Source organism: Buceros rhinoceros, unplaced genomic scaffold, assembly GCF_000710305.1.
Source record: "Buceros rhinoceros silvestris isolate BGI_N320 unplaced genomic scaffold, ASM71030v1 scaffold29701, whole genome shotgun sequence".
NCBI lineage: Eukaryota > Metazoa > Chordata > Aves > Bucerotiformes > Bucerotidae > Buceros > Buceros rhinoceros.
In genome coordinates this window covers 1-13,895 of record NW_010394289.1, presented here as the reverse complement: position 1 = coordinate 13,895, position 13,895 = coordinate 1, and the positions used below count along the sequence as shown (strand labels likewise).

General features: G+C 37.3%; 1 protein-coding gene across 1 annotated transcript in view; it reads left to right on the top strand.

Moving 5' to 3' along the window:
* The window catches only part of LOC104501391 (myosin-IIIb-like), a gene marked incomplete at its 3' end in the record, with an annotated part of 37,586 nt that extends 31,617 nt beyond the window's left edge, over positions 1 to 5,969 (top strand). The window contains exons 11-16 of the mRNA XM_010145191.1: positions 319 to 445; positions 590 to 800; positions 1,868 to 2,015; positions 2,250 to 2,403; positions 4,338 to 4,426; positions 5,840 to 5,969. Of these exons, the coding sequence (XP_010143493.1) occupies positions 319 to 445; positions 590 to 800; positions 1,868 to 2,015; positions 2,250 to 2,403; positions 4,338 to 4,426; positions 5,840 to 5,969 (859 nt within the window). The remainder of the gene's footprint in view (positions 1 to 318; positions 446 to 589; positions 801 to 1,867; positions 2,016 to 2,249; positions 2,404 to 4,337; positions 4,427 to 5,839) is intronic.
* Positions 5,970 to 13,895: the final 7,926 nt, after the last annotated feature.

The window sequence follows — 13,895 nt, the reverse complement described above, 5'->3', positions numbered from 1 at the left end:
CATTATTAACATTCTTTATAAGAACTACCTCCAGTGCTGCCTGTGCACAGGCTGCCGTTTGGTTTTCTGGATACACACCTGTCCTGTAGAATTTCTCTTATGACAGAAGTGAACTGTGAAAGAAACCAAGACCAGCCTGAGGTCTCAGTTAGTACTCAGCCAAGTATACTCACAATTCTGTATCACACTGTCTTCTGTGTCAACAGGAGCTTACTTGAATTTGTAGAACTTGGTCTCAGAGCAAGCTCAAGCTTTAATAGCCATTCCAGTGCCCACCAAACTGGATTCTTTGAAAGTGCTTCCTGTGTTCTTTTACAGGAAGTGTACTCAGTGTACAGAATCCTGACTGGGATCTTAAATACTGGAAATATTGAGTTTGCTGCCATTTCTTCACAACACCAAACAGATAAAAGTGAGGTTCCCAACCCAGAAGCCTTAGATAATGGTAAATACAATTTAACATTGTCTGTTCTGTAAATGCAATTTGTCTGTATTTGTGAGAATATCTAACTCAGGGTAACAGTTGGGCAATGCTAGTCATTTCCACTGCGTAGTCACAGTTGCGTATCTTTTTTCCATTGTCTTTTAGCTGCTGCACTGTTAAGTATTGGGTCAGAAGAACTTCAAGAGGCCCTAACCTCCCACTGTGTTGTAACACGAGGGGAGACTATTATCCGAACAAACACCGTGGACAAAGCAGCTGATGTGCGAGATGCCATGTCTAAAGCACTTTATGGCCGGCTCTTCAGCTGGATCGTAAATCGTATTAATACGCTGCTTCAGCCAGATAAAAATATATGGCAAGTTACACATCACTGAACCATGTGTATTTGCTGTGCATATGTCTTTGATGGGTACATGCATTTGTATATTTTTGATTTTGCAGAAAGTGTGCTGTGTTTATTTTGGCTAAAGCTTCAAAATAGCTTTCATGCTGTGATACTAAATTCTGTTTCCAGGACATTAACCCCAACATTTTCAAAGAGCTTAGTGGAATTTAGCTACTGAAGTCAATGGAAATTGGGTGGTTAAAGAGCTATACAATTCTTTGAAGAGATGGTTCCTAAGTAGTGAACTTCAAAATCATACCAAAGGCTGAGAAATAATTGGAGTACACCGAAAAACTCTACTATGTGTTCACAGTCCTTGCAGTCCTTCTGCTTTTGTAATCTAGTAATAAATACTTATTATTATTGTGCTGCTACTTGAGATGCAAGTTTTTATTATTCATAATTTCAGAAATGTTCACACTGTGCATCCTTGTGATTTCATTGCCGGGTACTGATCTGGGTACTCTGGTCTTTTTCAAGCAGCTGTAGAGATTTTTAGAAACAAGAGAACCCCTTAAATGATGTGAAAATGCCTCTGATCAGAAATCTTTCTTTGACACTTTGCTATATCATGTAGACATGTCCTCACCCATACTTGTGGTTCTAACGGTGACTGTGGTATAATTTGAGCTAGCACATGGGCTCTTAACAGTCCACTTTGTAGCAGCAGCAGACTTGATAATTACCCTTCTGACTGAATATAGCAAAGAACATAATATTGAAGCTTGACTTTTGTCTACCTGGGGGAGCAGACAATAGATTTTAGTTGGGATCTGCCTATTGAAACTATTTGTTTTAATACGGCTGCTAAGTGTCTTTATTATGTACCTATGATTCTCCTGCCTTCTTCATGGAAATTAACAAGAAGCAAGTGGAAAACAAAAGTGTTAACGACGCTAAACAAATGCACTGATTGAAACACACATTTTCTCCATTTTTGCAGCAGACTGAATCAATTACGCAATCTGTTACCATGTTTATATTTACTTTAACTTGATGTTGCCCATGATGAATTTTGTTTGTATTTTCACATGCAGCAATGTTGAAAATGGGATGAATGTTGGGATACTAGACATATTCGGATTTGAGAACTTTGCAAGAAATTCCTTTGAACAACTGTGCATAAATATTGCTAATGAACAGATCCAGTTTTATTTCAATCAACATATTTTTGCACTTGAGCAGGTAAGTTCAACTCTGATGAGATCTAGTTGAATCAGCTGTCCTGATCATATTCAGGAGTGCATTATAACTTTTAAAATGGGTATGTGATTTAAATGCCAGGTAATGACAGTTTCAGTTGAAGTTTTGTGAATAATGTTGTTGGGGCCTATAGAGTATTGTTGTGTTTCATAAATGACCTAATGATGATGTTGCTTTTACTGGTTCAATATTAATACCGTGCTAGTAACTTTACAGATGGAATATCAGAGTGAGGGAATTGATGCTACTAGAGTGGAGTACGAGGACAATCGTCCACTTCTAGATATGTTCCTTCAGAAACCCATGGGTCTTCTGTCTCTACTAGATGAAGAAAGTCGATTTCCTCAGGCAACAGACCTAACTTTAGTTGGTATGTGCAAACAAAAATTTTGGGAAATAATGACGGTGCAGGTGGAATGACATCTTTAATGAATTTTTAGTAGCCTATTATCCTGCTGAGGCTGTGCCATTTCATTTGATATTTTAAGTATATTTTTCATTGTTCTTCATCATTTTTCTCTGCTGTGTTTTCTGTTCTTTTTATATCGCAAAAGTTATCTTACGTATCAGGTGTCAAGGGCTTATTGTCTTTCCAGTCTTATGAGGAAACAATCAGTATCTTGTCTCTCTATATGAGGTACATCAAGCAGCATTTATCCCCTTTTACTGAAGGGAAGGATGAGACAGTAGAATCTTGTGTCTAGGACCACCCTGTGAGCAGCATTAGTGCTGAGAGTGTAATTTAGATCTCCCAGGCTCCTAGGCCCGTGTTTATCCAATTAGAAAATACTGCTTCACTCCAGATTAACTCATCGTAAATAGAAAGTGTGTGTTATTTCTGGTGTGCCATCTGGCTGAATATTTCTATTCCTGCATATTTTACGTATATTTTAAGAAATCTTGGTGCCAACTTTAAAGCATGCAGCACATGCCACATTTAAAACTGTAGTCTTGCTTTTATTCACTAGAGCTACAGTTTTCCCTGCAATATGAAACAGAGAGTTCCAGTTGCTTTGATGGAATGTGCAGCAGAGTCTCAAACTGTTAGTCAGAGAAAAATGACAGCTGCCTAATAAAATACACAATATATGCACAGGATTTTTAACTTCTGCTAGGCTAAGTTGAAACTTGAATTTAGGTTGCAGATAGAATGAATGCTATGGTTTTATTCCAGTCCTCATTTGTGTACTAAAGCCATGTGCTTTCTGGTGGATCCCGTAAATCCCGTGAATATTGAAATTACACTTTCACAGAGGCACTTTCCCTGTTCCAGCAGCCCTACTGCTGATCTGTACACAGTACAACAGGATCCCTCAAGCAAAATGGGATAGTTTGCCCTCTCGAAGATGTGCCAGACAATCGTTAATTCCACCACATAATCCCCCTGCCCCCCCAAAATTCCAACTTAGATCTTTTTGCTTAAAATACAAGCTTGATTAAACGTTAATAGAAAGAAAAAGACCTAACACAAAATACTAATTGATTCTAACATTAGAAAAAACATTTTGATATTTTCTGCCCTGTACGATATGACAGAGAATTTTATGTATTCATTCTGGCCTCAGGTCTCTAGTCACCTGTTCAGATGAAGAAATATAATAGCAAGTTTTACAATATCAGCACTAATTGCATTACAAAATATTAAAGAGCATACAAAATATCACGGCATAAAAGACATTTTTCTTAGAAAGTGGTGTTTCTTTTTCTGTCAGCTCTATAGAGGTAGTCACAGGAAACAGAAAGCCTCTTTGGAAGAGGTTTTAGGTAGAAGCCTCTTTTTTCGTAGAAGTCCATAAGCAAATGAAAGATAGTTCCAGCCTGAAGACATTAACATGTACTTGACACATGATGTACAAAACGAAATGAATGGGGAAAGGAAGATAGGGAAAATACAAATACTAGGCATTTAAGCAAGTAAGATATATGCACAGCTTTGAATGTACATAGTTGAAATAAACACACCCCAAACCCTATATATATACATACAAGCAAATTCATAGCAAAATATGAGAAGTCATCACACATTCTCATTGGCCCCTCTTATTTGATAGTTTACATGCACAAAACTAGCCACTAACAGTGGGATTTGAAGGACAGCCTTACTGGGCTAGTTTAGAATGAGATGTTCCATTCAGAAATAGTAGCTTGGAAGAAAGCACAGAGAAGCTGGACACAGCTATTTCTGAGCGTATTTGCATTTGTGATAGTTCTGGCTTCTTGAGCAGCAAATTGTCCCTAATTAGGGTGCAGATTTTGCTTAGTCACTCTAAGTCACTTATATCAATGTCTCTTCCCAATGTCTAGATAAATTTGAAGACAACCTACGATGCAAATACTTTTGGAGACCAAAAGGAGTAGAACTGTCATTTGGTATTCATCACTATGCTGGAAAGGTAAGATCATGTCATTTTTATTTAGTTCATGGCATGGTCATTATTTGTTTTATCCAAAGTTTCTGCTTTGTAATTTTTTTTTTATGTTAAGAGACAAAATGATAAAGTTTACAGAAATCTAGAATCTGCGATAAAATTTTCATGTGTGTATGACAGTAACCACCTTTTATTCTGAAAGAAATCTGGCACCAGAAATGCCATTACTAGCGTCATTTCAAAGGAGCAACTCTCTGGAGCCAGAACAGACTACGTGATTGTTAACATCATGTGAATGCCACAGTAGTTCTGTGTGTGAATTGTATATAAAGTTTATGGATAAAAAATGCAATCTGAAACAGTGTCTGCCGTAGAACCTAGAATCCTGTAAGACTGAACCTAGCTAGCACAGATGTTTTCTTGTACTCTGTAGCAACTGAATACTTATTTTCAGCAGTTCAATTATTATTTTAGATAAGGAATAACAGTCCAGTTGTTTCACGTAATATGAACTTTGGTTGTGATTTCAGGTCCAAATCTTTGTTTATAAAAAAATTAAAAATTAAATAAGCCATATTTTATATCACTCATCAATGAAGTCTCATTATTGGCTCATCATAAGACTCCAAAATTTTAAAATATGTTCTAGTAAACTTTGTCCAGCTTTCTGGTTTGTAAGAATAACTGAAATTTTGCACAGGTTTAGTAAATTCTTTGTACCCAAATGGCCAAGTCATAAAAACACTACTTGTCAGTTCTGTATTGCAGGAGAACATTTAGAGAGAACAGACTAGAGAGGAATATCATAATGATAATAAAACAGGTCTGAAAAATTACTGTGATTTAAAAACCAAAAAAGTTAAGAAAAATTAACTGATTTCTTATATGAATACAAATAGCCAGATGTTAATGTCTAATAAAAACAATTGAAATAATTTAAATAGATGAATGATTTGTTTTCCTACTATCATTTTTGAAGGAGTGAGAAACCTATTTTACTAGAGATGTGCAACTTACTCCTGTGCCTCCAGCAGGTCTATTTATAGGTCACATTTGGTGCAGACAAGAAGCAGATGATGACCACCTGAGAACCATTTCTTACTTCATATGTAAACTGACAGCTTATGCTTTAATGAATTATCTCTGTTGTATTACATTATGCATACAATAAAAAGCATAATACAAATAATGCATAATACAACATGATTTAAGCCACTTAACCCAATTTAATGTGCCGTGACATGCTATGAATACAGGTGCTGATATAGCTGGTTCACCTTCTGAAGACCCTGCTGTAGTTGTTCTTGTAAGTCCTTTGCTCATCAGAACCAAACTAACTGATCTACTCCGTTGTCTTGACCAGTCACATTTTAAAGAACATAGTAGTTTTTTAATAACCCTTTTTAGCAACTTTTCATATTCTGTTTCCCATGCTAGGTATTATATGATGCCTGTGCATTCCTTGAGAAGAACAGAGACACTCTCCCTGCTGATGTAGTGGTGGTGTTGCGAACTTCAGAGAACAAACTTCTTCAGCAGTTGTTCTCCAGCCCATTAACAAAAACAGGTATGTTCTGCACAGCTTTGTTAACACTGCAACCTCTTCAACTACCTACTCATTAAAAATTTTAATTGTTTCTGGACAAATTTTTGAAATTCTTTTTCAGCTCTACTGTTTAAAGTTTCCTAGGTATCTAAAATATTAATGGTTCATTTGTTTGATTTTTTTTTTTTTTTTAAATATACGAGCACAAATTCTTCTAAACAACCCAGGCAGCAAGATTCATCCCTCACTCCAGAGAAAAGGAGATTATCTGACATGTAGGGCATGAACTCATTTTCAGTGCAGGATGAGAATGTGAGAGTTTCCTTGTTCTTAGTAAAGTTTCCTTTACTAAGATCAGTTCTCAGTTGATAGATTCTTGTGTACTATGTCTTATAGTTCATAAATCATATAACGTAGATCAAGTTGTTTTGGAGGTAATATCCATCTATTTAGATGCATTGATGCAATACATAAAGTTTCTTACAAATTATAAAAAACACATAGTAATTTGCTAGAATTAATTATCACAGTTGATTTGAAATTGTTGACACTTTTTTACATGAAAGTGCACAGATCAATAGATAAATAAAACAGCAAGATGAAGTTTGATTACTCCATGGATAAGTGTTGGAATACCAGTAACCTATACAAACAGTAGTTCTGCAGTATACATGCAAACCAGGCAACAAATGTTTTTTTTCAATAGTTTCTACCTTTTTAACGTATGTTTTTCATAATAACCAAGAAAAAGATGTAATACTAAGGAGTAATCTAAATATGAAGGATTGTATTAGATTGCAAAGTTCTTGTGATATGATATGACATACGCAAATTAGGTTGTTGTATTTTTAGGTAAAAATAAGTGTACACGCATTAGGTAGTGCTGTGTAGGTTTATTGTATATGGACTGTAGATGCAAATCTGTGCCCGTACAGCAGCTCTGTCTGGGATTTCTGGACCCTCATAGCCTCTGGTGATGCCTGTCTTCAGATTGTGTAGGAAAACAACATGTGGAGAAACATGTACATTGGAGCCTTCTTCGCACATGTAAAACTGATGGCAAAATAATCTGTTTATATTCTAAATAGGATAGGTTCCTGTTACAATGTCTCTGTCCTCTTCCTGTAATTAGAAGGCCCCTTCAAATCATCCTTTTAGAGATCCCTGAGAGGTGAGGATCCAATGAGGAATCTGCTTCTCCTTTTTCCCTTTCAGCTATGACAAGTTTAGATGGAGGGGGACGTAGTTTAAGATGGAGTAGGATTGGTTTGTGCCCAAGTAGGGAACAAAGAACCTTTGTGTCTACTTCTGACATTTAAGTCCATGTTAAACTGGTAAAAGAGGTTATTTTAGTCAGGCTAGATGCATCAAGAAAAGCAAAAAAGAAAGCTCACATCTGGTCAGATGTGCCTCTGCACCCCTCTTTACTAGCCATTTCATACCTTGGAGCTGTTGTCAGAATGAAACAGATTAGATGCTTTGTCCTGATTGTCAGTCCCAATTATTGTAAATGTAATACTTTTGATTTTATTACTATTTTTAAATCAGAATGCTCATGCTTTCATGCAAACTCATCTCCCTCTGGCTTTCTAGAGATATTTTCAGTGGCAGCAAGCACTCACCTTGGGTATTTTGCCCAGGATGTGTAAAAGGTTCAGTAAGAAAATACTTTTCATTGCAGTAGTGTATAGTTAATTTATTTCCACTTCTTTGTTTTGTCTCTTACATTCCTTTCTTGTTTCCTGCTTACATGCATAGAGTCCTTTCTGCCTCCTCTTATAGAACATTTACCTTTCAATGAAGAGCACACAGCAAGTTGAGTCTTGTCTGTAGTTCTATCAAGTTGGTACTAGATATCCTGTTTAAAAAAGTATCATGTATATGTTCCTGTGTGTGTTGTTACAAGAATAGCTTAAAACCCTTATGTAATTTTTATTTTATAAAAGTCTTTGTGATTTTTGCTTTATTTTTTCCAGCTGTCTAATATAATTGGCACTCATATCCTGTGTTGGGGCCTCTGAGTTCTAAAATCAGATTGTTGCCAGGTTTAGTTTTGGCAGCTTGCAAGATAATGAAAGGTTTGGCTGAGAACAGAAGGTATCGCTGGCAGTGCTGCTTCATCTCTGCTCAGTGAAGAAACATAATGCCATTCTCTTAACTTTCTACAGAGACTTTTGTAAACAAAAGAACAGTGACTGTGTAAATGTCCCTTGCCTCTTAGCCCTCTTCACTCAATGTGTGCTTCTTTCCTAAAGCAAACCAGAAAATAGTAACAGATTAAGACTCATAAACTTGATACAGTTCAGGTTTTTGTAGGTTACTGACTGATGCAAAAAGTAATAATTTACATGGAAGCCATATTGCATCTTTCCAGGTAACCCAGACTTGCAGTGAGCCTTCTACCAGTATCTCCGGTGTTTTGTTTGAAGATAAGTAACAACGCATTCTCACATCTGCTTGCAGCTAGCTCTGGAATTTGCAGTGTAGGTGTTTTTTGCCAAGCTGCAATCTCCAATATGTGTAATAGTCACTAGGTGGTGCTGTCCCAGAAGCAAGAGGGAATTAGAGACTGGTAACATGGGTCTGACAATTACTGAAAATGTAGTTCTTAAATAACAGTAAGAACAAAAAGATGCCTTTTCCACCCTGAGAATATCCTCTGTTTGAAGTATATTTATATAACTCATGTCTTCTGCTGTCAAAAGCTGAGCTGCAGCAAGAAAATAAATATTAAAAAGACTAAATTATTTTACTGATTTAAGATCACGTTAATCCCTGTAATTTATCAAATATACTTATCCCCTCTTAACAAATGCTTTTGTTTCACAGTAGCAGATTGTGTAGTTTAAAGGCCAGGAATTAACACTAGGATGTTAAATATACATCTGCAATAGTAAGTTATTTTTAAGAGAGTGCACAATTACAATTACGGGACTCCAGAATATAAGCGTTCTAGCTCTAATTTTGTAGTGTGTGCAGCATGTTTTGTCATCTTTCAGTGAAAACTTAGGCACTTTCAGCGCATTTGGAATCTGTTTGTGCCTTCTAGGGACCTTTAACCTCAAAATTGAATGAACATATTTGGTTTAACCTATCAATTCTCTCAATTGCTTCTATATTTATCACTTTTTTCTACAGACACAGCTTCTTGTGCTAAGAATTTTCTGTATTCTGAAATTAAAATAGAATTTACTCCAAACACAAGAGAGAAATAGAATGTTTAAAACCAAAAAGAAAAGTTGTCACTACTCCAGTTGAATATACATGTTCCCATTCAGATATAATGCATTCCTGTTTGTCTCTAGTTTTAGTTCATCACTGTTGCAGCTAAAACATTAGAGAGAAAAGGAATCATGTGATCTGGAAAATGAGTCCCCTGAAAGAGAAAAGTGCTTTAATTGGAAAAATTAAGGAGAGCACTAGACATTGACTGGTAGTATCAGTGAGGAGTCAGACCACGTGTCTCTGTCATAATATTCAAGAATTTCTAAGTCTTGACCACCTTTAAGTGGTGGTACCATCTGACTGCTTGGGAAAAGCTACTGGGGCTTTTTGAGACTGTGGCTCCCTCTTACCTTATGTTTTCCAGCTGACTAGATCATGCTGGTGGTCTAGGGAGATGTGCCAGAGGGGCTTGATCTTCTCAGAAAAGCTGCAACACAACATGATTCTTTACTCTTGAAACACGATCTCTGCAGACTTTTTCCCGTTATACAACTCACAGACCTTTAGAGCTTTTCTCAGGGTTGCTCTGCTCTGCTCTGCCTTAGGTACTTGCCAGAGATGGGGGAGAGTTCCCACCTGGAGGGAGGGAAGGGGATATCCTCCAGCATTCCCACCACCAGGGCAGAGTCCCTGGGAAACATCCCTGTCCTGGCTCTGAGGAACTGTAGAAGCTGGGCTTGGCTACATAGAATAAATAGAGACCTGAGTGCCATTAGCAATGCAGAAACATCCTGTCTCACAATTTCAATAGCATTGAGTTTTGCTCACACATTCAGAACGATACAGTTTCAATATATGATCAATTGCTAATAAATATTCCTTGTTCATGGTGCCTAATATGACTAGATATTTTAACACAATCTATTAAAGAGAACTGGGATGAAAGTTTTCACAATCCTCACTGGAAGTTAAGGTAGTGATGTTTTTAAAAGGAATTTTTTATCCAAAATAGAATGAAAATAGATTTTTTTTCAAAACCAAATTAATTATAATTAGCCTGACTAAAGGTCGTTTCCCCTCCTCGGTATTGATTTTTAGTCTGTGTTCTTTGTGCTTTTGAGTCTCCAGCCCTGCTTATAGCCCTCAGACAAAATAATTATAAACAGTGTATGCCTCATATAAAAAAATCCAGAACGAACAACTAACTGACCGTGTGCTGAGAGAGAAGGTAAAAAAAATGTTTCAGGCTTTCTTTATGCACACTAAACAACACAGGGACTAGATCCTTATTTCAAAATCACTTTAAAGAACTGCTTTTCATCACTCCTTGATGGCAAGAGCACTATCTCAGTATTAATGTATGTGTAACTTTGATGGCAGCTGATTCCTCATGGAGGAAAAACTGAAACAAATGAATTTTCTTGAATTTCAGTCCCATGAACAGTTACTACTGGGCACAGAGTGAAGTCTTGGCCAGTTGAAATCATAGATGCTTCGCCATTGTTTTCAGTAAAATGGAGATTTGACCTGTTAAGTCTGTCACAGCACGCTCCTATTGAGTACAAGCCCTTTGTCTAGCAATAAGTAGTGGCAGGTCTCTTGGCTTGCTGTGACTCATACATATGTGCTGAAATATAGCATGCTTCCTTTGGGCTTAGTGGATTTTTTTCTCTTAATTCTACACATGACGATAGAGCAAAAGACTCAAATACATCTTAATTTTACTAATTTATCCTACAGTAAAATCTTTTTATAATGGTACTCCCGTTGTTAGTATTTCCACCTTTAAGAGATAACCACAGGCACTTCAAGTCAAATGAATCAGAAACACAGCCATTGTAATTATAGTCTCTCTACTTAAAAATCAATCAGAATTTATATTTTTTAAGAATTTGGGTCAAAATAATGGAAGCCATATCTTTTCACTCAGGATACAGAGGCCTTTCTACTTCTAACTGGTCCATATGTTAAAAACATATAAAAGTTAATAGTTTTTGCTTTGTTGCCAGTGTGTTGTGTGCAGAGAGGCTCTAGACCACAGCTGTGCTGCATAACAATTGTGAATTTTACTGGGTTGCAGATGTGGGACATCAATAAACCAAATTATATGTAGCTTAACTGAGTTTCAGAGGCAGAATATTGGATTACTTTTGATTTCAGGTGAGCATTTACAGTTCAGTGTTTCTTTTTCTTCATATCCTAAAGTTTTGTATCATAGGACAAATGCAGTACACAGATACAAGATTTGCCAGCAGTAGGATCCAAAACATATGCTAAAATAGCCCTAAAAATGGAACTCATCTAGAAACAGAACCATCTATTAGATCAAAGTTATGGTCTCAGTACTGCTGAAGCTTTATTTAAGACATAACAATTATTTTCTGTTGAGAATAATGTCCTATGAAAAAAGAGTATCAGTGAATCTCTGGAATGGCACTAAGCACAACCCCTGAGAAGGGTCAAGTTAGTTTTATCACTTCTATGTTTGGTAAAGGGTGTTGCCCAAGCATTGTTTTCAATATGAGATTTCACAGATCATATTGTACTGAAAATGGGCAAAGGGCATAGATTTTTTTTCTCCAAGTGCTCATAAATTGAATCCTAAAAACTGCGCAAGTGGGCAAATGTAAGAACAGATCTTGATGAGCTTACTAATTTGATTCATAACAGGCCATTCTCTGTAGAACAAATCTTGAGAATATTTTCCCTTTGCCTTTCCCTCAGAAGAGAGAAGATACCTTTTCGATTTTCATGTTTCTAGCCTAACTTCTCAATTCTGTAATGAATATTATCTCACAGTAGTGAACGGTAAACTTAACACTCCATTGTATACTAACTAAATTCAAAATGAGTTGATATATTAAGGAACCAAAAGATGTATTATGCAGAAGTTGTTACTGTTTTTAATATTAACTAGTAGACTATGGGATCTCACTGTGCAGCATATGCAGAATTTCAGTAGAGAAATATTCAGAGAATATTATACAGTAGTTGGTTTAATGAGTAGTTTACTAGGCAGTTTCTGCAGGCATTATGTGCTGTAAGGTCAAACTGTGTCAAAGATGCTCAGTAGGTTATTGGAAACATTCAGCGGCTCTCAAGATCAAATCCTAGAAGAGCAATTATTTTTAAATTTGCTAGTCAGTTGTAGAGGAGATAAATTTGTTGAATATTCAGATAACCTTGCTGGTTTGAATATCCATCATATTTTTTGGTGTGCCCTTTACAAAGAACATGCTTATACTGCTCACTCTTTCAAAGTGATTGAAATAGGGGTTAATGTATGTAAGACATTAATGTAGCTGGCAGAAACCAAACCTCTGAGTCTGTGCTGGATTTTGTGTATTTGTTTCAGAGTATTTCATACTCCGGGTGTCCTGTCTTACAATGATTTTGTAATTTTATGTATTGTCTTTATCCTTCACCCTATGACAAACACTAAAGGGCAGTACTTTACTAAACCAGCTTTTTTTGTTGTTTATTTGACTTTGTCTTTCTTATTCTGACCTAACTTGGCTTGACATAGGAGAGCTTATAACTGAACTGCCTGAACAGCAGGTCACAGTGTGTGTCAAAGAGAGAAAATGCATTTGTGGTTGTTTGTATGAATGGGTATTCGTTTTATTAAGTATAGAGATGCAAATCTAAACGAGAATAATGTTTTGAATTACCAGAAAAATAACTGATTTTGTGCATTCTCTGGAAGTGCTGAGATCCAGAGGAGTTAACATTCAGTTGAGAAGCTTTGATTGAATTAGTAGTCAGCGTCATTAATGCCTAGGTTTCATAAGTGGGGAGGCCTAGGACTTTCATAAAGTTCTGTAACCATGTTTCATCATCATCATGGCTTGGCTTCGTAAACGAAGATCTGGGAAGGGTTTTTCCCACGCTCACTGCAAGCAATGAGGCCTGCGCGGTGGATTTTTTAGGTGAGGCGCAGCGTGCGCAGAACTGGCTCCACCCTTTACACCTGAGGTTCATCTGCCAGGGCCTAGTGAGCTTGGACGGTGACAGCGAAGTCCTCGGGTCATAGGTTTGGTTAGAGTATCCTTCTCTTAGATGGATGAGCCTTACAAGGCTAAACGAGCTCCATCTGCCCGGGTTTGGAGTCAGAGTTGTCCTTCTCCTAGGATGGCTGCCCGAAGGCTAGTGAGCCCATCCTGCCTGTGGACACACTTTGTCTGACCCTTCAGTTGAGACCTGTCTGGCCTGGGAGACCCCACCGGAGGCACATGCCACCACCAGCACAGCTCTCAACCTCACAAGGGCACACAAGCTCCCCCACCACGGCAAGGGGGTGCCCATGAAAGAGTCGCTGCTCTACCTCCAGACATCACAGACCCGGGCATGGGGCGGCCGGGGCCTGCCAAGAACAGGAGGAGATAACCACGTTTAATCCTAAGTTAAAACTTTTAAATGACAGCTCTTTTCTCTTGAAGTGTCAAAACCTGGTTTTGACACCTTTTTTATCCTGTTTAGCTTAGGGTCTTAACCACTGAGAAGACTGATAGTCATAGTGAGATCAGAAAAAGTGTTTGTGCATTTTATTCCATACACATTCAGTGACATCTTTATACCCAGATTTTTACTGCTGAATTCACTGGGAAACTTCACTAGCTCTAGTGCGATTTTGATCAGACTATGTATGTGTGGAGCAGCTCTAGTGCGATTTTGATCAGACTGTGTATGTGTGGAGCAGCTTCAGCTGCAGGTCCTAACTGATGGAATATATGCCACAAAATGTTTTATATGTTGTTGTCGCGGTTTGAAAAGGGGTCTGTT